A 22684-nucleotide genomic window follows, 5' to 3' on the forward strand; every position below is an offset into this window, starting at 1 on the left:
CTGCACCGGTCCGTCGTGGTGAAGAGGGAGCTGAGTGTAAAAGCGAAGCTCTCAATTTACCGGTCGATCTACGTCCCGACCCTCACCTATGGCCACGAGCTGTGGGTAGTGACCGAAAAGAACGAGATCGCGGATACAAGCGGCAGAAATGAGCTTCCTCCGAAGGGTGGCTGGCCTCCCCTTAGAGATAGGGTGAGAAGTTCGGCCATCCGGGAGGGGCTCAGAGTAGAGCCGCTGCTCCTCCACATCGAAAGGAGCCAGTTGAGGTGGTTCGGGCATCTGACAAGGATGCCCCTGGGCGCCTCCTGGGTGAGGTGTTCGGGCATGTCCCACCGGGAGGAGGCCCCGGGCAGACCCAGGACGCGCTGGAGAGATTATATCTCTCGGCTGGCCTGGGAACGCCTTGGTGTTCCCCCGGATGAGCTGGAGGAGGTGGCTGGGGAGAGGGAGGTCTGGGCTTCTCTGCTTAGGCTGCTGCCCCCGCGACCCGATCTCGGATAAAGCGGATGAGGATGGATGGATGGATGGCATCTGGTAGGCTGCTCTGAATCATTTGGCGGATAAATGTTCAAGCACACGAGCTTTAAAATAGGTAAACACATGGGAGTAATTTTCTGGTGACATTTCAGGCTGAAGGGTGTCCTGTCTGTTTTGTTTTGAGAATCAATAAGTGAATGTCTCTGTTTAAATTCCCCAGGTACCAGTCGCACAGGCCATGATACCAGTTAGTGACCATCTGGCGTTGACAGGGAAAAATATGTATTCCCGAGGAAGTTGAGATTGGTGACTGGAGGTTGTTGGTAGTAGTTGATGGTTAAAGTCAGTTCAGTCTAGAGAGTGGTCAGTGACTCCCTGGTAACTGCTGGACGCTGGTGTGTATTCAGAGGCTTATTGGTCAGTGTTTCTGGAAGTCTTGGTCGCAAAGAGGTATATGTGCACAAAAAACCTCTTTGCACTAGCTTTGTTTGCTGGCAGGCTGCATGTAGCTTCCAGTGTTGGTCAAGTTACTTGAAAATAGTAATTAGTTCCTAATTACTAATTACTGATTACTTCTCCAAGAAAGTAATCCAGTTACTTATTTTCAGACATAATTAGTTACTTTATTACTTGGTTACTTTTTAAAAACATGATACACAACCTGAATACGTAATAAAGCAATACAGCTTTCAGCCCAAATCTGTTTTTTCTGCATAATCCATCATATAAAATGTAATCAAATCAAAAGTCTCTTTTTAAAACTTGTTTTATTAGTTTTAATCTTTTAACTTTATGCATCAAGCAAAGATTTAATTATATGCAACTGTCTTTGACTTGAAGAAATTTGTTTGACATTTAAACCTATTTTCTGCGTATTCCAGCATATAAATAAAATAACTTGTTGTGTTTACATTCACTCTTTAAAATAGATGCAAGTAAAACACAGCAAAAAAGAAATAAAATCAAAGATTCAGCAGCACTAAGTCCTGTCGCTCTTAAGTCTATTTTCACCTGTTTAGCAGGGGTGGGGCTGGTGGAGGTTTGCCTGGTGGAATTGGATGTGGTAGCCACAGCTGTCATGTCGGTGGGGGGAACCGGGGGTTTCTCTGTGAATTTCACATTCCCGTGGCAGTGTGCTAGGTGCTTGCTCAGATTTGAAGTTTAATTTTTCGCTGTAGAAAGAAGTTTTCTTTCCACGCAGAGTGTACAGTGGACGCTAATGTTTTTGTCACTTTTTACATAATTTGCTTAGGGATTAATAAAGTATTCTGATTCTGATTTACGGAATCAAACTCTAAGTAATGTCAGTGCTTCCAAGCTTTAAACGCTGCATGGTCGTACTCTCTCCCACACTCCATATTATCCATTGTGGATCTACACACATCTGTTGCTACCACAGATGTCGCACACTCGTACGTCATTGTCATGAGACACTCTCAAACAAAATCACGGCTTAGTAGCACAGTAACGCAGTACCTGCTTATGGGAAAGTAACAGTAATCTAATTACTTTTTGCTATAGTAATCCCTTACTTTACTCATTACTTGAAAAAATAGTAGGATTATAGTAACGTGTTACTTTTAATGCCTTACTCCCCATCTCTGGTAGCTTCCATGGAAAAGACTGACTTGGCAGCAAACAGTTGCAAACTAAATTCCAAGTGGTAGCAAATCTGTACAATGCAACGCAAACCGAAGGTAAAATTCTGTTGGTAAAGGTAAAATTTGTTGCTTTTGAAATGTATTTGTTGCAGCGGTAAGAGACAGCTTTTACTTTGAAGGCAAATGTTCTTCATTTCTGATTTGCATTGCATCGCAAAAAAAAGCCTGGAAGGTAAAAGGTGTTTGTTTGCAGCCAACATGGCATCTTTCATGCAAATTATTCCAATCAGAAAGAGAAAGAAATTTGTGTGTAGCGCTCTCTTTTTTTTAGCTAACCTCCAGCAACCACTTGCAATACACATCCTTCCTGACAAGGCCTTAGCATATTATTGTTTGTCAGACAAAGTATATTAGTTTTTTTTTCTAGACATTAATCTGCTTTGCTATTGATAATTTTTGTAAGGAAGTAACTTTTGCCTCTGATTTTTTCTACTTTTTTGTACAACACTTGCCACGTTTGATTAATGCCCAGTTCATCAGTTGCCCTAATCTTAGCTGTCCTTGCTTCCACTCACCAGTGAGGAGAAGGCAGTTCTGATAGTGTGGTCACATCAAACCTGCCTTAAGATGTGTAGTTTATATTTTTCTGTATATTTTTGTTTGTTTGTTTTTTAAATCTGCAAATAAAATTCAAGAAGCAAAACAAAGTTACTTTCAGGTTCAATCTTAATTGTGTATCTCTACATGAAAATAATGATGACCAGTAACCTGAATGTTTCAAACCATCTGACAGCATGATACAGCAGTTTCTTATGCATCTGTCCTACTAATTATAATTCCACTGTGAGGAAGAGATATGGTGTTGAAATTGGCTGGGCCAGAGGTCAGATGGAGACTCTTTACTGTACAGTGGTGTTTAGTAGCTGGATGCTAAGGTGATAATGACTTATTTAGGTTTGTTTACTTACTAAAATATTGCCTTGTTACTGGAACCTTATCCAAAGAGCAATGATTAACAATATTCTCAAAAATACAGTAAATTGATAGAGTAAATTGCTTTTTTGTTCATCCTTTCAATCTCAGAGTTCAATTTGCATTCTTAAATAGTGCTTTCACCTTGTCAAAAGACAAAAGAGTAGTGCTTTTACGCATAGTGCATTATGGGATCTGCATTTGTAATATGCTATATCAGATAAAATGATTTGATGCATAGAAACATTTTACACTTGAATACTCTCTACATCTAACCCAATTTTGGGATACGGTTAGGCAGAGTCCATTAAAAAATCCTCTCAGTCAAAGAGGAGGCTGTTTACTTTTAAATGAACACTGAGCACTACCAGGTAATGGAAAAATAAATAAATGAAAACGCCAATAACAGACACTACTTCTATGTTGGTACAGCTATGTAAAATTAAGATCTACAATAAAGCGGGGATTCCATCAGATTGTCGTGCATTAACATTAGCAATAGAGAACAAATGAAAATGACAACTTTTATATAAGAAAAAATGAATAACACTGACATCGAAATGGATTAATTTTCCGTTCAGTTAATTTTTATTTATATAACATCATTTCCCAACAACAGTCATCTGAATTCACTTTATGTTGTAGCATAAAAACCCTACAATATTAACGCACAAACTGGAAATGCGGTGATTCAGTGTGCCTCCATGAGCAAGCACTTGGTGAGAAACAGGAAAAAGGCTTCTGTGAAGTCAGACAGTCATATGAATGACGAGGATTGGGAGTGGAGGGGCAAACAGGAGGAAACCTTTTATACATATTGAATATATTTTTGCCTTTCTCACGTGTAACAAAACAGATCTGGTCTGCCATGTCTGCATCGCATTGCTGTGGGTTCTCAGGTATGCTGCTGCAGTCCAAAGAAAAAGAACAGGCCTCTATGCAGTCCACTGAAAAACTAATTACACCCAGTGGTTATGGCAACATAGTGGATCGGACTTGTGCCTCACAGCAAAAAGGTCCTGAGTTCGACATCACCACCTGAACGGGGCTTTTCTGTGTGGAGTTTGCATGTTCTCCCCATGTTTGCGTGGGTTCTCTCCGGGTACTCCGGCTTCCCCCCACAGTTTAAAGCCATGCATTTAGTGTGGTTAGGTTAATTGGTGATTCTAAATTGCCCATAGATGTGAATGTGAGTGCGAATGGGTGTCTGTCTCTCTATATTAGCCTGTGATTGACTGACAACCTATCCAGGGTGTGCCTAGGCTCCAGCCGTCCTGCAACCCTGATGTGGATAAACGAAAGAGCATGGATGGATGGTTATGGTCATCCACTTATGGACACCCTTATGTTCAAATATGGTGTTCACTGTGGACAAACTGTGAATCCTTGCATCCCCTCGGCTTGCTGCATATACATTTGCATTTTTGTAAGTGGACGAGAGGGTTGCTTTATTGTACCTTCTAGCTGGGGATCAATTTCTCACTGTTGTTTGTGCTTATGCTCCAAACAACAGCTTAGAGACCCCAGCATATTTGAAGCTGCTGGAAGCTGTTCCACCTGCTCCATCACCCAATGGGAGCGTTCAATGCTCATGTAGGCAATAGCAGTGAGTCTTGGAGGGGCATGTTTGGGATGTACCACCTGTCAGAACCCGAGTGATGTTCTGTTATTGAACCTCTGGCTGCAACTTACCTTCTTAATGCAATTTGGGAGCAGTAAAAGTGTTCTTAGTTTTGGTTATATTAATGAATTACTGACATCAGCTGTTATTCAAATATAAGCTGATATTCTCGACAGGCTGGTGGGACCAGTAAGTGCAGAGCAGGAACATGTAGCTCTACCAGAGCCAGAGATATCCGCAAAAAGGAACAGGTATATACAGAGAGAAGGGGGGACATGGCACAGACTACAGTAGAGAAAAGTTACAAGGTTAATGTATTAGTAGCATATAAATGCATGATGAGTTAAAGAGAAGCGAGTGAAGGAGAGGTGCTGGGAGGTCCCCCGGCAGCTTGGGCCAATATCAGAATATTAAAGGATGGTTCAGGGTCACCTGATTCTGGCAGTAAAAGTTATCAAAAAAGAAAGTGTTAAGCCCAATCTTAAAAGCAGAGAGGGTATCAGTCTCCTGAACCTGAATTGAGAACTGGTTTTACAGGAAAGTAGCCTAACACTTGAAGACTGTGCCTTTAAATGTACTTCTAAAAACTCCAGGAACCACAAGTAAGCTTGCAATCTGAAAATGTTGTGCATTAATGGGGTAATATATTAATGTGAAGTCTTTAGGGTATGGTGAAGCTTGTTCATTCAGGACTTTGTGAGGAGAATGATATTGAATTCTATTCTGGATCTTAAAGAGATTCAGTGAATAGAAGCTAGTGTGGCAGAAATGTGATCTCTCTTTCTAATTTCCTTTAGTGCTCACCCTGGAGCATTTCCTAATAATAAGGTATTACAGTAGTCCAGTCTAGAAATAACTAATGCTTGGAATAGTTTTTCAGCATCACTTTGAGGCAGGATGTTCCTAATTTAGACAATATTGAGCCAATGAAGGAAGGTGGCCCTCAAGATTTTCTTTAATTTGCTTAATATGCACGTTAAAGGACAGCTGTTCTGGAGGCCAAGGTAATGTCGTCCTGAGTATCTATCTGGTAGGACACCTGGCTTTCTAAATGTAATAGGGCTAAAATATAATAACTTTAATTGCGTCTGAATTTAGAAGTAGAAAATTACAGGTCGCTCGGGCCTTTATGGCTTTAAGACATGCTTATCATTTAACGAATTGATTTGCGTCACCTGCCTTTGCAGATAGATATAGGTCCAGTGCTTTCTAATCATTTTGCCAGAGGGATTGATGGTCAAAAATTTCACAAAAGTTAACGGAGGTTAGAGCTGATTCATTGCAAATTTTTCTTTGAACAGGCTTATTGCCCCTCCTCAAAAACGAAATACAAAAAGGGTGCAATAAATCTTTTCTTTTGCCTTCAACATTTTTTTATTTCAAGGGTTTTTTAAGTAATCCTGTACTTATAATCTTAGTATCAGCAAGGCCATGCACACATCATGCACACCAAAACATTAAAACCTCTGACGGGTAAATAGACCAGTACTGATCATCTTGTCAGAGTATAGAGCTCTTTTGGGAAGCTTTGGGTCCTTTTGAATTCATCTTTATGGTGTTGGAAGTTGTGCAGGAGTAAATCAGGACACGAGGCCACAAAAGATCCCCTGCAAACATTTTTCCAGTGGCATGAGTGAGACGGAAACAAAATCTGACTAAGTGTACTTTACATGTGTATTAGGCCTAATCAGTGTAAAATTATCAGAGACTTTAAATGAAGGGGAAAAACTACTTCTCTAATCTTATTCTGATTCATTTAGTCCTCAGTGTCCTGCCTTTTCTTTTGTCAGACTTACCTTAAGTCGCTTCTCTTCAAAATGTACCCTGTCTGAGACAAATCAGTTGTTTAATATACCCCGCAATTATGCAGGGACTTGTATTCTTTTGAACCATGTCCCCAAGTCAGTAATTAACCTTAAACAATATCGGCTTCTTTTAATGGAAAAAAACAAGCCAATGGTTATTCACAGCTTTATCTCGCTGCAAAATCCCTCTATAATCCCCCAACATCTCCTGGCATATTTGCGGCTAGGTGGAGGTGGGCAGCTTTTTAAGTGTGATAGATGGAGTTTAGTTTCAGGCTGCTGCCGCTGCTTCCTTCTCTGACCCAGCCATCCCCAGAGAGCCTTGGATGAGCCTGAGCCACAATATAGCTCTGCTGAAAAGCCTTTTGCTGTTGTTCAATCTGTATTCAGAAGAAGAGCAAGCAAGCCACTCTTACCTGATTATTTTTTTTTGGCTGAATCACTGACTTTGTATAGCCTTTTCATTTGTATTTAGATTAAACTGACAATAATTTGAACAAAGAAGGCGCAGACATCCAATTTTACTGGTTTATCTAAAACAGTCCTTGTTAACCTGGGAAATAAAGGTCACTGACAATGAAGGTGTGTTTAAAATCAGTTTATATTAAATAATCACATGTTTTAAAGGGCATAATACTTGCATAGGACTCAACCTACAGATGGCACGATCAAAAAACCCCTTGCCCCCCTAGACTACATCCTGATTTGATAAGTTACTGCACTTGTGAGTATAGAGACAAAGAAATATATATAATTGGTAGGAGTGTGAAATTTCAAGTTGCTGACACAGCAGAGTATCAAATCGAGGAGAAGCTGGAAATATTATGAAAAGCGCCAGAAGCAGGTTTGGGCCACTGGAATGTGCAGTGGTTTTTCCAGAGTCGGTGGCTCATCAAGCTACAAGAGCAATGCATCTGGGTAAAGAAATAAAAAAGTAAACTCTATAAGCTGCAAAATATTCAGACTAAAAATGGTTTCATGCACGACTAAAGGGTAGAAATACATTGCTTTAAACCCCATTAGAGGAAACTGAGGCATCCATCCATCCATCCATCTATTCGCTTCCGCTTATCCTTTTCAGGGTCACGGGGGGGCGCTGGAGCCTATCCCAGCTGTCACAGGGCGAGAGGCGGGGTACACCCTGGACAGGTCGCCAGTCTGTCGCAGGGCCAACACACAGGGACAGACAACCATTCACACTCACATTCACACCTAGTGACAATTTCGATTATCCAATTAACATATCCCCACAAGCTGCATGTCTTTGGACGGTGGGAGGAAGCCGGAGCACCCGGAGGGAACCCACGCAAACACGGGGAGAACATGCAAACTCCACACAGAAAGACCCCGGCCTGATGGTGGAATTGAACTCAGGACCTTCTAGCTGTGCGGCAACAGTGCTAACCACCGTGCCACCGTGCTGCCCGGCACTGAGGCATACACCAGAAATTTGTGCACTATACCAGCGGTCCCCAACCTTTTTTGCGCCACGGACCGGTCCAATGTCAGACCATATTTTCACGGACCGGCCTTTAAGGTGGTGCAGATAAATACAACAAAATAAAATGATACGACCAAGACAAAAACTGTGGTATTTTGTAAATATAATAATAAATGCAAATTCACTGTGTATTTGTGTAGCTTTATTAGCGGCGACCTCCTGAAATGTGCCAACAACAATGAGAGTAACATCCTCCTCTCTCCCCCTTAATACTCCCTGGTCGCTATGATAACGCGTAAATATTTCTTTCAAAATAAGACACACAACTACAACACAGGAAAAGACCCAGGGAAACCGAGTTAACGATAAAAACCCTGAAAACCGTAAATTTCACACCCGAGCTTCGACTCTTGTGGCCCGGTACCAAACAACTCACGGACCGGTACCAGTCCATGGGCCGGGGGTTGGGGACCACTGCACTATGACATTTCAAAGTGGGGTGGAGAACGCTTTAATCTAATATTTAATGCTGGATGAGTCACACTATTTTCACGAACCAGTCGGTGACGTAGATGACCCTTCAGATCAACCTTCTATGTAGCAGATAGAGTCAAACCTTCAGCGAAAAACGTTGGCCATGGCAGAAGAATCGCTGTCTTACTGCAAGGTCGTGGGTTTAATTAGTCACACATTTATAAATTACAAAGAATTAATTAATTATTAATCAAAATTCACTGATGATAAACTGACTAACTGCTTCATCTATAAAGCACTTTGCCATTGCTGTGTTGCTCTTGCACTGAAAACAGTTACATTAATAAAGTAAATGTATTTATTTTTTTCTTTTTTCTTTTAATACATTAACTGCTCTGAGGTGAGGAAACGGTAAATTTTTTTTGTAGCTGTCTCTCAGGTCAGTTTCAAAAGAAGAAAACAGACCTTGAACTGGAAGCAGAAACCATGTAAAATGTACCAGTGGATATCACATTTGTGTAATATAACTTAGATATGCTCTTAAGTGCAACGCCAATCTGTTGCATCATAGAAAATGTATTTGATTTGATTGACATGTTTTTTAGTTCTTTACAAAAATGCGTTTTAATCTGCAAAGCATATAAAACAGGGAGTTGTTGTCGAGGATGTGTCAATACTGATAACAAATGGAATCGAAACTGTTGCTTCTGGAAAGTTCTTACACCGATCCATGGTAAGATGTACATCCTAACAAGATTCTGGTGTTCCGTGTTGATAGCAAAATTTCTAGAATAATCTGGATCACAACATACGATATAATGGCTGAAGGAATGCCAGTTTTGTTTGGTTTGGCCTCCATTTATGCTTACAGTGTGTTATTGCTGTGAAATGGTTAATCTTAACTGCAAGATCTGATGGTTGCAGCGTAGCTAAAGTGGTGTTTTGGCATGGTATGTAAATACACTGAACTCAGCTTTCACTGCCACCACAAATAATTAACAAAATATAATTAAAAAATAATAATAAATTATATTGAACTAATATTTTTTTGGTGTTTTACTCTATTATCATGTTTTTTTTATGTGCACACTTAACATTTCCTAGACATCTTTAGATAACATTTACTCACATTGTGATGTATTATTGTAGGGTCTACCTTACAATATAAAGCGCCTTGAGGCAACTGTTGTTGTGATTTGGCGCTATATAAATAAAATTGAATTGAAGTGTGCAGCCAACTTCTTGGTGAATTGAGCAACTCAGGGGATAGCATGAAAAACCTGCGTTTATTGAGCAAATTGTCATACTATTATTATTCTTGGCAACACGTCAGAAGAGAAACACGAGTCCCATCCCAAAAATATCCCCAAATTTAAAAAGACGTGTGCAGCAATAACCTTTCCTAAAGCACCACCCTGAGGCCAAAAAATAAATACAAATAAAACTTTGATGTCACCCAGAGGATAAATCTTTTTGATTTAAGTAGCAGTACAGTGTGGCCTTTTTTCTGTCACAACCCCCAGGCCAAACTTTTTTCTTTTTTTTCCTCTTTTGCCTCATGGATGGCTCAGAATAACAACATGTACCTCTGTTGTTGAGCCCTCGGACTGTCTGTTGTATAACGCGAATACCCCCTCACGGGGCTGTTATGGTTATTACTAACTTTTAGACTATTCCGGTATAAAATCTTCAGTGCTGCAAATAAAACCCTAAAAACATCCGTGAGCCTTGGATGGAAGCTTGGTCGTCTCCAGTACTGATCATCCTTCATCCGTGCTTTGTTTACAACTGACCCCGTCATCCCTCTGCGATACAATATGTTTATAGACAGCTTTCCTTTATTCTTCAGTAGAATTTAAAATAGCAACAGGGAGTTATGTCTGACTGAAATCCTATTATTTCCACTCTGAAAATTACCTGGGATTCTCACTTTGAGGTGAGACAATCGCTTTTGTCTGCATACAGTTGGTGAAGTGTCACAGCAGTTACCAAGAACGAAGCATGACTTGGATTGTGATGAAGTAAGATTATAAAGTAAGATTTGATAGAAGGCAGCCTTCCACCCCTCTTGGGGCTGTTGTGATTCCAGACTTTCATTATGCTTTCTTATCTCTCATAATCTAAAAGGGTGGTCCAAGACAACCAAAGCGTGCACCCTGGTTTCTTTGTACAATTATACTGCAATGTGTGATTAAAAAAACAAAATGAAAAGTTGCAGATTCGCATTCAGACATTGTGCTCTTTTTTGTGCAGTTACTATTAGGCGTCTCCCGTTATTCACACATAAATTGAAACAAATATTGGCATGACTTTGATTTTCTTTGAAGATTAAAGTTGTTATCTTAAGCTAATCAAGTAGGTCGACAGTGACAGAAAGCATGATTCTATGGCATTAAAGTGTAGTAGGTTAGCATTTTCAGAACTACCCTTACACGTTTTTTTTCAGTTAGAGGAGATCAATGCCTGCCTACCCTGCCCACCAGTTAATTTTACAAGGTTGGTTGAGCCAAAATACTCAAATGGCTGTTGTTCAGTTGGTCTAGCCCCTCAGTTTGGTCTCAGTTGCCTCCAAAGCCTGAAATATGGGACTGCAGTTAAACACTCTCTTTCAACCCCTGTGAGGATTTGGTGTTATTCATGGTGTAGTGATTTGTATTTCTAGTTCTCTTAGTTATTTTCTGGTTATATTTGTAGTCTCTAGTCTTTAGGTTTTGTTTCTGTGCCTCTCCTGTGTCACATCTAGTCACCCTTGTCTCTATGTTTGTGCATCTCCTGTGTCCTGACTGTGTTGTCTTTCTGTCTCCTTAGTCAGTTATGTTCGCATGTCTGTTCTTCCCCAGTCCCAGTTTGTCTGTCAGTGTGTTTCTTGTGTTTCCTGTTTTATTTTGATAGTCCCTTGTCCTGTGTTTATTGTATTCTGTTTTGCTTCCTCCCCGTCTCATTCGGTTAGATCTGTTCCAGCTGTGTTTCCCTCCTGTTTCTCATACCCTCTATGTATTTAGTCCTCTGTCATCCTCTGCTTGTTGTTGCGTCGCCCTCCTTGTAATTCCCAGTTCTCTGTTCCAGTCTTAGTTTTCTAGTTTCCTAGTTTTAGTTCCTTGTTTCTAGTTTTTGGCTTAGTTTTCTTGTATTTAGTTTTCAGTCTATTCGGTTTAGCATTAAACCAGAGGCTTGTGCTAACCTAACCAAAATATTACTCCCTTATCCAAAACCTAATTATGTGATGGGTCACTAATGCCTACTAAATGAAGCATTAGTGATCCATCAAGATCAAAAATGCATAGGTCTGTTTGAACTGTAAGTGGATCTTGCTTTGCAAGATCAAAAACAAACACTGCTTAAGTGGTGCTTAGGGGCTATGGCAGTTTTAGGTGACAGAAATTCGGTAATGGTAACTGTAAACTTATCTGAAATTGCAATGCATGGCTTGAGATGGATGGAGAATTGACAGACTTTTTCTGCAGCTCTGTTAAGTTGCTGTCTTTTTCCATCTCAGGGCTTCTTTTGCTAATAATATTAATAAAAACTTTACGAATTTATGCCTTTATAGACACAAAGTAAATATAGGTCAGTTAGCCAGCTAGCTTAGCTTAGCACAAAGCGCAGAAGAAAGCAGCTAGCAGTTGCCTGCATGTACCTCTGAAACTCATTACATAATGGTAAATACACTAATTTAAATGTGGATGTTATTCCTTTCTTACAGTCACATGACATGTTGCCCGCTGTTCTCAACGCATGTTATTTTAATGCTGCCTTTGAGTAAAAAGCCTAAAGATAAAAAATACCACTGTCTACCATTATAGCAAGGCTAAATGGAAATCTCTGGAGAGTGTTAGCTCAGTGTATATGTACTTTTGTGTCACAGGAGATGACAAGCAAAGTTAAATTCAGAACTGTTGGAGACGCAGTGGGTTGGAAACAATATTTTCTTGGGTGTTTTCAAATGAGGGCGACTGGATAGGAAGAGAAAATCTCAGTAATATAATGGGTTAATGTCTTAATGTCATACTTCTATGACAAGCATACGAAACAGGCTCATTACTTTACAGTCTTTGAGAAAGTACATGTCCGTGAATAAAAATGCAATTCTATGGGCTCCCATGGGCTCATTATAAATGGAGCATGTAGTTTGTCTAGAGTGATTAGTTTCCAGGGCAACTTCAATAGGTTTTTTTTAATTTGCGACTTTTTGTTTCAAGACAATGTGCAATCAATTCTGAAGCACTCTTAACTAATTCTATCAAGTGAGATTAATATTACCTGTGATGATGAGGTGTTATGTACTGAAAGCAATTCGTGACACTTCATGAACAAGTGTGACTTGATGAATGCTACAGCATGTTCTTATTAATTCAAATAATGGTTTTAACTTTTGTGTTTAGAAATAAGATGCTCAGCTATAGTTTATTCAACTTTAACGTGAACGGTGGTGACTCCAGGAACATAATCGGCCTTTTCAGACATGTAATGTATAATGCTGGTCACCTTAGGTACTTTTGTCAATACACAGTGATTTTTACAGTTAGGTTGTCCTTCACACATCATTTGCTGACCCTGATCTACACTATTACGGAATGCTACTCTTTCCCAAGAAAAGAGCATTTACTTTTCAGGTTTTCAGTATGAATCAGCATGTAGGAGTAGAAGCTTGTCTTCAAGGTCATCACGCAGGTGAATTTACTACACTGACTGAATCTGTAGCTTTTACCCCCATCTGGTGACCAAGAGCTGTTGTCAGCTGCTTTTCTGAAGAGTTTATACACCACAACTGTGTGTTGTCGTTTTAAGATATTTGTCCACACATCATTCTGTTAGAATCCATATGTAGCCTTTGATGGCAAACAAGTATTTCATCGTATTCATGTTTTTTGATTGTGATTATGTTCCCCAGAAAATCACCAAAAGTCAGGATAAACCAAGTGACACTTTGAGGATAGCATAAAAAGTCAAATTTGTTGAGTAAAGACATATAAAAATGAAAAGTTTGTGCGTGGGTTCTGTCTGTGTAACTACTCCTTCCTCCCATGTGTTAGGTTATCTGGTAAGTATAAATTAGCCTTGGTTGTGAATGTGGGATATTTTTGATTTTTTTAGCCTTGCAAAAGATTGGCAGTCTCTCCAGGGTGCACCCCACCTATTGCCCTAAGATAGCTGGTACTGTATTGGATTCAGCCTCCCCACAACTTTGAACTGAACAAATGGACGAAGATGAAAAATGACCTTTTTAAGACTGCGCCGTAAACATCTTTGAATTTCATTACAAATTTGTCTTTCAAAGATGATGTGATTTCAGAGTATGTTGCTTTAGTGGAAAAAAACTATCTTTAAGCATTAATACCAGACAAAACTGAACTTCATAGTCAGTGATTGTGAACCTTTTAAATTATTTAAATTGTTTCCATTCCATTTATAACATCAACACAAACCAGCAAGCTGGTAAGTATGTTACCATCTATTGTTGGGTAGCAGAAGTTATTTTGCAGGTTTGAATTACTTTGTAAAGATTCATTCAGTGCCAGGACTGGGCTTGTATAACTTTTCAATTGCACTTCAGTACATTTGTAGGTCAGTATTCAGTCTGGATATTCATTCAGGTTAACCGTCCTTGTTGGATGGATCATCATTATGGATGTACAGAGGGGTATTTATTTTTTCACCATCACACAAAGAATAAGGACTAACCCTACATGCGATGAATACCGAACAACTTAAAGCAGCTTGTTACTTTTTTTTTAAAAACATGGTAGGTGATAACTTTGTAAAAAGTTTATTAGGTAAGTTTAATATTTAACCTAGCGTTGCATTAAATTTTACATCAGTCTCAGGACTCTCAATTCAATGTGTCTACATAGGCCAAATAACCAAAGATCATGACTTTAAAGGTTTTAATTAGTGCGTAAATGTGTCATGGTTTATGCAACTAACTGTATATGCAGATGAGAGTTAAGGACTTTGTGATACAGGCCTCTGAATGTAAACAGAAGAAAAATACATGCTTACCGAACGTGATTACAGGAGTGGAGGAGGTTTCATTTCTGCATTCAGTATTCACACTGCAGATGTGAAATGGTTTCAGAAAGTTCCACAGTTGCTTGACCTTCCAGCGCTCACAGATTCATGAGGCAGTGCTATTGATTTAAACAGGTGTAAAGGCCTTTCTCCTGCCGAGGAAATTTAATCATGTCAGAGGGCCACCGGGTTATTGCACAAGACACTGTCACCAGCGCTATAGGACACTTTTATGTCAGGGGCCTAGACAATATTAATTTTACTTTCACCTTATATTGTGCGGAAGAAGCGGTCTGGAGATCCAAAGCAGATTCCCGAGAGAAAACCACCAAAACTGAAGCACCCAAAAAAGAGGTTAATAAGAACATTTTATTCTTGGAAGTATCTTTGAAGTTTTCGAACAGGTCCCGAATTCACATTCTGATCAGTTTTCTGGTTTAATATGTTCAGGATCTGAGCTCATCCTCCCTGAGAAATCCAGTGATGGAGTTCTTTACTCTGTTGATGAAGCCCAAATAAGTTAAAAAAATTAAATAACCAAAACAATCCTGTGTTTAATTTCAATTTAACTTAAAGCACGCTTCCACTGAATCTAAATCAAAGTGTAAAATTTCTTATATAAACCTCAATATTTAATACAAACAGTAGCAGTTATACTTCAAAGTCATTTCAGGTCTACACTGTGTGTGTGTGTGTGTGTGTGTGTGTGGTGTGAACTCATAGGTGAGCATGCTCAGACTAATTTCAATCCCTTTTGTGAATGGCTGATTATCACAATCCGTAGATTAAGTCTGGGGCAGCTTTAAGTCTGTCAGAGTGAGAAAAAGACCAAAAGACGAGGGGAAGGCATCAGCATGGCCCAGAAAAACAATTGTAAGTTAAACTTCTGATTATTTTAATCTTTTATGCTATTTTTGTTGTTGTCGTTGTCATGTTGGTTATGAACAAGAGAACTAATAAGACAGCACGGGTGTAGATGAATGGCAGTACTAACATGCCTTAATGACATAAACACGTTTCAATAAAACTAAAACGCTTTTGTTTGTTGCCTCAGGATCACCTTCGTTTGATTCCGATCATTAGCACATTTGAGACCTAATTGTATTGCATCCCCAGAATGACTCTCACTCTTGGAATCTTAATAGTAGTAATAATTTTAATTGTGATTTTCACCTCAGGTTGTCACATGAAAATGCCATTTTCATATTTATGTGGAATAGAAATGAATTAAAAATGAAAAGGGTAAGAATCAGTGAGGGGCATAGTGATTTATTTTATATTTATTTAACAGGTTACGTGAGCATATTTAGCCTATTGTGAAATCCAGCAGGAATTTCTGATTGCAACAAACAGGCAGATTAGTCTCACCGAGCTCTCATTCTCTCCCTCCCTTCTCTTTCTCTTTTCCTCTAACATGCAGTTCAGTTCTCCATCAGGGAATATAGACCTTCAGATCAACATGTGGTCATGTCACTATTTCAGGAGGGGATTTTTGAGCATGTTTACCCAGCCTTTTTCAAGGCCATGAGCCATCCAGACCATATTGGTGTTGCTCTGAGCATTTCGATGGCTGGTTATGTGCTGGGAGGCAGCTCCTACTTCCAAGCCCTACTGTTTGGCAGTGCATGGGCTGGCCTCATTTATTATTGCTGCCATGATATCTATGAGGGCTACATGATGAGGAGGCAAAGCACAGATATGGCCAACATTCAGGCCAGCTACCTGGAAAACCCAGATAACGGCTTCTGGGTAGCGGAGGCAGACATCAATGGCCAATCCAAGGTGGTAGGGATGGTGGCAGTGATTGGAAAAAGGGGAGAGGAAGAAGGCGAAAGGTTTGAAGACTGGAATGGCGGAGTGACGGGAGGAGGTTCTGAGCTGGCTCAAGATGCCGGGGATGGAAGTTACGGGGAGATGTGTCACATGGTCGTGGCATTTCCGTGGCGCCGCAAAAACTTGGGCTCGCAGTTGACACGGAAGGCTTTGGATTTCTGCAAAGAGCGAGGCTTCGGCCGTCTCGTCCTGGATGTGAGCTCACCACAGACAGCAGCCATTTCCCTGTTCGAGAAAGCCGGCTTTGTTCAAACCTCATCCCATCGCAACACGCATGCCAACCGCTGGTTCTCCAACCTCGCCAGAATAAATGTGATGCGAATGGAGAAGTTAATTTAAAGATAAAATTTACTCTAGCAAGCAGTTATTAGAACCTAAAATGTACAGCATATCATGAATATGTCACTTAATTTAATCTTATGCCATCATTGGAAAAACCTCTCTGTGTGATATTGGTCACTTGTTTCTCAAATTTACTATATGGTAGTTTGAAAAATATATTAAATTTCATGTTTTTTTCCACAAAGCAGGATTAACGATCTCAGTTTCCTCGTATTTTTTCTCGCTTTGATCTATTATGTATACACCTGCACCCCTGACAGTCTGTTGCCCACAAACATAGAGAACAATGAGACAATTAGTCAACTTCTCAAAGTTAGTTAAATGAACGTATTTGCATATGCAAGTCTAGTACACCCCAGTAAGTTTCTATTAAAGGAATTTATTGTATTTTTAAACGTAGTCACGTTCGATTATCTATTGTTCTCCTGTCCACTAAGGAATATAAAAATGTATGTGAGAAAGGAGAAGTGTAGTCATTTGGAAGCAGGAGAACTTTCTTTTAAGCCTCTTTCCAGGGAGAGGCTGAATCCCTCTGCCTCAGAGGAATTAATGCCAGCTGACTTCTAAGACCTCACAACTCTTTGCTTAAAATACCAATGAAAAATGCAATAGTATCAGGACATTGGGAGGTTTAAAATTCTTTGGAGCTAAAAGAGCAGTGAGTGTGTGTGTGTGTGTGTGGCATAAAAATAGGATAAAGACTTTGGTATACTGCAGTGCATTCAGGTCATTGTACACACAGCAAATACTGAGATTATCAACACCAAACAATAGAGAAAAAGCTTAACTGTTTCCTTATTGGTGGTCCTATGGTATGTGTGTGTGTATGGGAGGAGGGATTGGGTAAATACAGGTGGAAAGCCCATGGAAATTTTTCTTTTATAAAACAAAAAATGTGATCGTTGACTTTGAAACAATGTAAATAACAGCTTTTATTTTCATTATAGAACCTGATGCAAGAAAAACCTAGTGACATGCATGGTGCAGCATCAGCTAAACAATTTATACTTACATATTTCTTAACCTACATTGCACCAGAAATCTCATAAAGGTGATTACAATTTCCAGAATATTATCAGCACCGCACAGTAGCTGCTTGTCTTTAAAGAGTATGTGTCCACGGACGACGAGCCTATAAGGAAAAAACATCAAGCAACCAATGTGTGCAATGACAGGTGCGGCCTAAATGAGCTTCAAGAGAGGGTGCTGGATGGATAAAGCAGCTTGGCACTGAGAAACACACACACACCCCCATCAGAGGCCTTCAGGCATCAATCATTCCTGCTGAGGCTGTCAGAAAAAAATTCGGCCGGTGGCCAGCAGGCAGGTGCTGAACTAGCCAAAGGAAGATGAGCCTTAATTCTGACCAACCTGTTGTCATCCTCTCACAATTACCAGTACAATTGGCCTCAAGGTAATGACAGCTTGATTGTAATTCCTCTCATACACATGCTGCACAGATGAGTCAGTTGCCATTTTGGGGACAATGATATGAGATGAAGCTGCTTTGCAACTACTCTCCGTAACGTCAGAATCATTGGTGCCACAATATCTATGAAGAGTATTCAGCCCCTCAGAAGTTGTCGTGGTTTATTGCCTCATAACAATGATGTCACACACTTGATGTGCACTGATCACTAGAAAATAACCTTTTAACAGCGAAACATAAATGTAAAATACAAATTGGGAGTAGTATGTGAGGCAGATGTATAAATTCAAGAAAGACAGACAGAACTTATTCTCTGGACAAAGCTATCCATTTTTATATCAGATTATGCATATGAATAGGCTGATTTTTATTCTTTATTTACAACATAGACCAGGGAGAGTTGAGGCTCGGGTGTGAAATTCATGGTTTTTATCGGTTTTTAGCGTTATTTTTTTAATCGTTTTTATCGTTAACTGAGTTTTCCTGGGTTTTTTCCCGTGTGTTATGAATAAATCTTCTTTTTTTGGTACTGGTACAGGTTTTATTTTGTTGTATTTAAAACACCTTAAAGGCCGGTCCATGAAAATATTGTCAGACATAAACCGGTCCGTGGCGCAAAAAAGGTTGGGGACCACTGACATAGAATAAAATGCACATATAGTACCAAGACGAGATAATAAAAAAGCTCAGGGGGATAGAGCAGGCTCTGTTTGTTCTTCATTTGAAGAAAAAGATGGTGACGTGCTTTGTGTGTAACCAATAACCAATATTAGCTCTCAGACCACATTTTAACTTTTCCTCTAACTTGTTGACGAGCAGTTGGTGAGTTTTCAGATGAGCCGGCATCTTTTGTGCAAACTACTGGCAACCTCTATTAACGACCAAAGCAATCCCAAAGATGTTTTCACTGTAGAATCATATATCTCTTCCTGATCAATATCACCAAGCAACAGCCCGCAACCTCAAGCAAACACTCGCCAACCACTCAGAAAACACATTTTTCCCTAGTAACAGTCAGTGACTGGCCTCTAGGTCTGTGTGAATGGGGTCTAAGCTTCCTTTACATGTGTTTTTGTTCTATTTTTTAGGCTAATCTAACAGTAAAATGTGAAGAGGAATAACAAAGAATTGACTGTCTGCTGTCTTCAAAGCTGCCACACACATGTACATTTAGATTTGGCAACTCCACAGCATTGACCCTTGCTAAGCCATTCCTAAGTAGCTTTGTGTTGCAAAAGCTGCAGTTTCCATATCCACTTTAATAAATTAAACCATTTCCACAGCACAGAAGTGATTCTCATTTGATTAATTGTAAGTACTAATAGCTTTTAATAAATATGGAAACCTTATCACTCAGTAAAGAAAGGTTGTTCTGTTGATCAAAAATATGACATTAATTCTGGTTAGATTTGTGTTGTAAAACAATAATATTTGGAAAGTATCAAATGAAGTGAAATATGGTGTGAAATGTACTTTTCCATGCATGCACAGAAATTAAATGCAACAGAGAAAAACGGATTTATTTGCATACTTAATTAGAGTACCGACTTTACAGAGGAACTCCGAGGGTAGGAAAGCATTACTATGAAATTTCTTGTATTTATTTATTTTTTCCTGGTTTGAGGTGTCAATAGAGAAACTTTAAAAAGTCCTTCCATCTATCTCTCATTACTGGACCAAAGGTTCCCAATTTGAGATAACATAAGATCAATAAAATGGGCAGACTCTCATCATAGGATGAGCTCAGAAATCCGATTAGGAAAACATCTTTTTGTCCCCTATAGGGTGGGATGGTGAGTGCGCACCTGTGTGTGTGTGTGTGTGGGCAGGGATTATCTTGGGAATTCCTGCATGCATGCATCTTAACAATAACGTATTTCTTTCAGTATCTTATTGATCTGACTTGTATCGAGATCTACGCCATCTAGCTTATCATAAGAAAGGAGCTAATGTATCTTCAGGCAAACTCTGACAATAACAAAGGAAGTAATCAACATTATAAACAGTGTCTGCTTGTGAAGAGGTGTGTCTCTTTTTCTAGATTAGCACCCTTATTGAAAAGGCAAAGATTATGGAGATTAATTACATGAGGGTAACAGCCGCCTATGTGCTGTTGTCTGAGAGCCAAAAGTAGATTTGTTTGGCTCATACATCATCATATACTATTCACCACAGCTTCGCATAATCGCTTTTCATCTTCTTCGTTTCACCACTGGAAGTTACTTTCTTGGCCGTTCTGCTGTAATTCACTGCAGAAGACAGCACCTGGCCCATTCTGTTAGCTGTTAAATCACAAGTAACAACAGCATACTGAGCGTTTACACAAACAGGTTTGCTGCATTTTGGGAACCTGACATTATGCAGAGTGTGCACTTCCTTTTTACTGAATAATTGGTCAATTATTTGCTGCATGGTTCAAGAATGATAAATATACTTTTTTTTTCTATAACAGCAGAATATTAGACCACAGCGCGCAATCTGAGAGACTAACAACTAAAGCATAAAATCAGGACAAATGTGTTGACTGCATCCATTGAATTATACCTAAGGACTGGAACATGTATGAAAGCACAATTACTGTCTCATTAGCATTCAAGATTGGAAGTAAAATTATGAGGATAAATGTGGGATTAGATGTAGCTAATGAGTTGGTATTAAATATGTTTACACGAAAAGCGAACCTCTACATCATGGATAAATGTTCCTCACAGTATTAGGCAGTGGCTCGTTTGCTGAGCTCCAGCTTCAATGCAAGAGGACTGTGGGGATTTGGTCAAGCAAGTAATTGGACAAAACAACAATGGAAAAATTGATCACAGCTGTTATAATTAGGAGAAATATGGGACAATCAATTTTTTTCATATTTCAGACGCAATGCCAAGTTACCCAGAATAGCTGCATTCCAATATGGTGAAGGGTAATAGTTATAGTCGGATCCTCTTGTGCTTTAAATAATTCTGCAATATTTTAGGATAATGAACCTTGAGACTCAGATCTCAATCACACTGAGAGTTTTGCATATTATTAAGAATGTACAAATGCGACTTGAAATGAAATACTTTTGTAGACTTTTACATGAAAGTTATTGGAGTAGGAGGCTGAATGTTAAATTTGTTTTAATAAAAAACGAAACTAACAACAACAGAAAAAAAAGGCCGAACAAAACAAAAAACCTCCCCAGTGATATAATTCATATACATACTCATATTCGTTCTTTGGTTCTATCCCACCAGTATCTCAAAAAACAACTGCCTGTACTTGTGGCACAAATATGGCTGTGTTACTTACAATATTTAATAAAAAAGTAGCTACACAAATGGTTATGATTATCAGCGAGAAGGCGTAAATACGGCTCTGACCAGATTTTTGCAGTCTTTCACGTTGCTTATTTGAAAAACATAGATATGCAACAGCAGGCTAAATGACACCTTTTCCAGGTTTTTTACACAGAACATTTATTTTGGTCTCACGTTCTGTGTTAATATTATCTTGTGATCATGACCAGCTATATGCTTGTGTGACTTGAGCAGAGTCACCAGCTATAGCTGTTGCCCTATTCAAGCCTTTAGCTCAGTCCACATCCCAAATAATCAAAACAAATGTGAAAGGTGCAAAGAACCTGGTCTGCTTACATCACTTCAAAGACTCAATTTCATTTGGGAGACCAGTTTGCTCTGTTCTTCAAAGCCACATGACAATTTGATAAGAATAGATGTCTTCAGTCGTACGAGGTGCCTGCATACTCTTGACTAACAAGGGAATGTGTAAGTCAGCAATGGAAACCATGACTGACAACTCTCTGGCTGAAGGAATAACATGGGAGGGCAAAGGTTTCACTTGAAGTGAATAAGAACTTGTATTGGACGGCTCAGAGGAATTCAACCAGATAATTTCACCTAAAGGAATCACAAAAGCGGCACAAACAAAAGAGAAGTGGTGGCGTCAGACAAAGTAAACAGATAAACAGTTCACCTTAAGGAAATTCATTCGTTTTAATATGCTTCTACTACAGCCCACCAGTAATAGTAGTTAAAAAAAGGAAACAGAAATTAGAACAACTCTAAGGTAACAAAGCCTAACCTTCACAGAAAAAGCCCTCTTAAAAAAAAAAAAAAATCCAAGGATAGTTTAAACTAAGAAAAATACAAGTGTGAGAATTGGAGCAGAAGAATCAAATTCCAAAAGCAAAATGTTACTTGTATTGAACCTTTATATGTCCATGGTGTTAATGATCTTATGCTAATTTGTATCTGAATAATCCAAGATGCACACTACACTCTCATCTGGTGCTAACTTGTCAATCATAACGTTCCTCTTTACCAGAACCTGACATATATTCTTTTTTTTTTAAATACCTGGCACAAAATGGAGCTCTTACTGTATTAAATAAGACTCTGAACTAGTGGTTGAGATCATAAACTCGCCAAGGTTATGGATAAAGGAATCCCAAAGGCTATTTTCCTATGTGCAGTTTAAGGCACTTCTGCTTTGGCTTCAGTTTTCTTCCTTTGAAGCTATTACATTTATGTACACTTTATGCTAAAGAGGTGCATTTAAGTGCATTTAAGGGTTTCTTCCCTGTTACAGCAAATATAAAGAGGACAGGATGAAAAAAACAAACAAAAGAAAAACAATTCAGAACCAGATGGGTCTAATGTGACATCACATTTTGCTTGGGTA

At 39.2% G+C, this 22684-nt stretch overlaps 1 protein-coding gene across 1 annotated transcript; it reads left to right on the plus strand.

Moving 5' to 3' along the window:
• Positions 1-15122: 15122 nt before the first annotated feature.
• LOC116321972 (probable N-acetyltransferase camello) lies at positions 15123-16700 on the plus strand. The gene is made up of 2 exons (XM_031741920.2): positions 15123-15273; positions 15821-16700. The coding sequence occupies exons 1-2, from the start codon at positions 15255-15257 to the stop codon at positions 16570-16572; spliced, it is 771 nt and encodes a 256-aa protein (XP_031597780.2). The 5' UTR covers positions 15123-15254; the 3' UTR covers positions 16573-16700.
• The last annotated feature ends 5984 nt before the right edge of the window (positions 16701-22684 follow it).

The sequence above is a fragment of the Oreochromis aureus genome, linkage group 20 (assembly GCF_013358895.1).
Source record: "Oreochromis aureus strain Israel breed Guangdong linkage group 20, ZZ_aureus, whole genome shotgun sequence".
Lineage (NCBI taxonomy): Eukaryota > Metazoa > Chordata > Actinopteri > Cichliformes > Cichlidae > Oreochromis > Oreochromis aureus.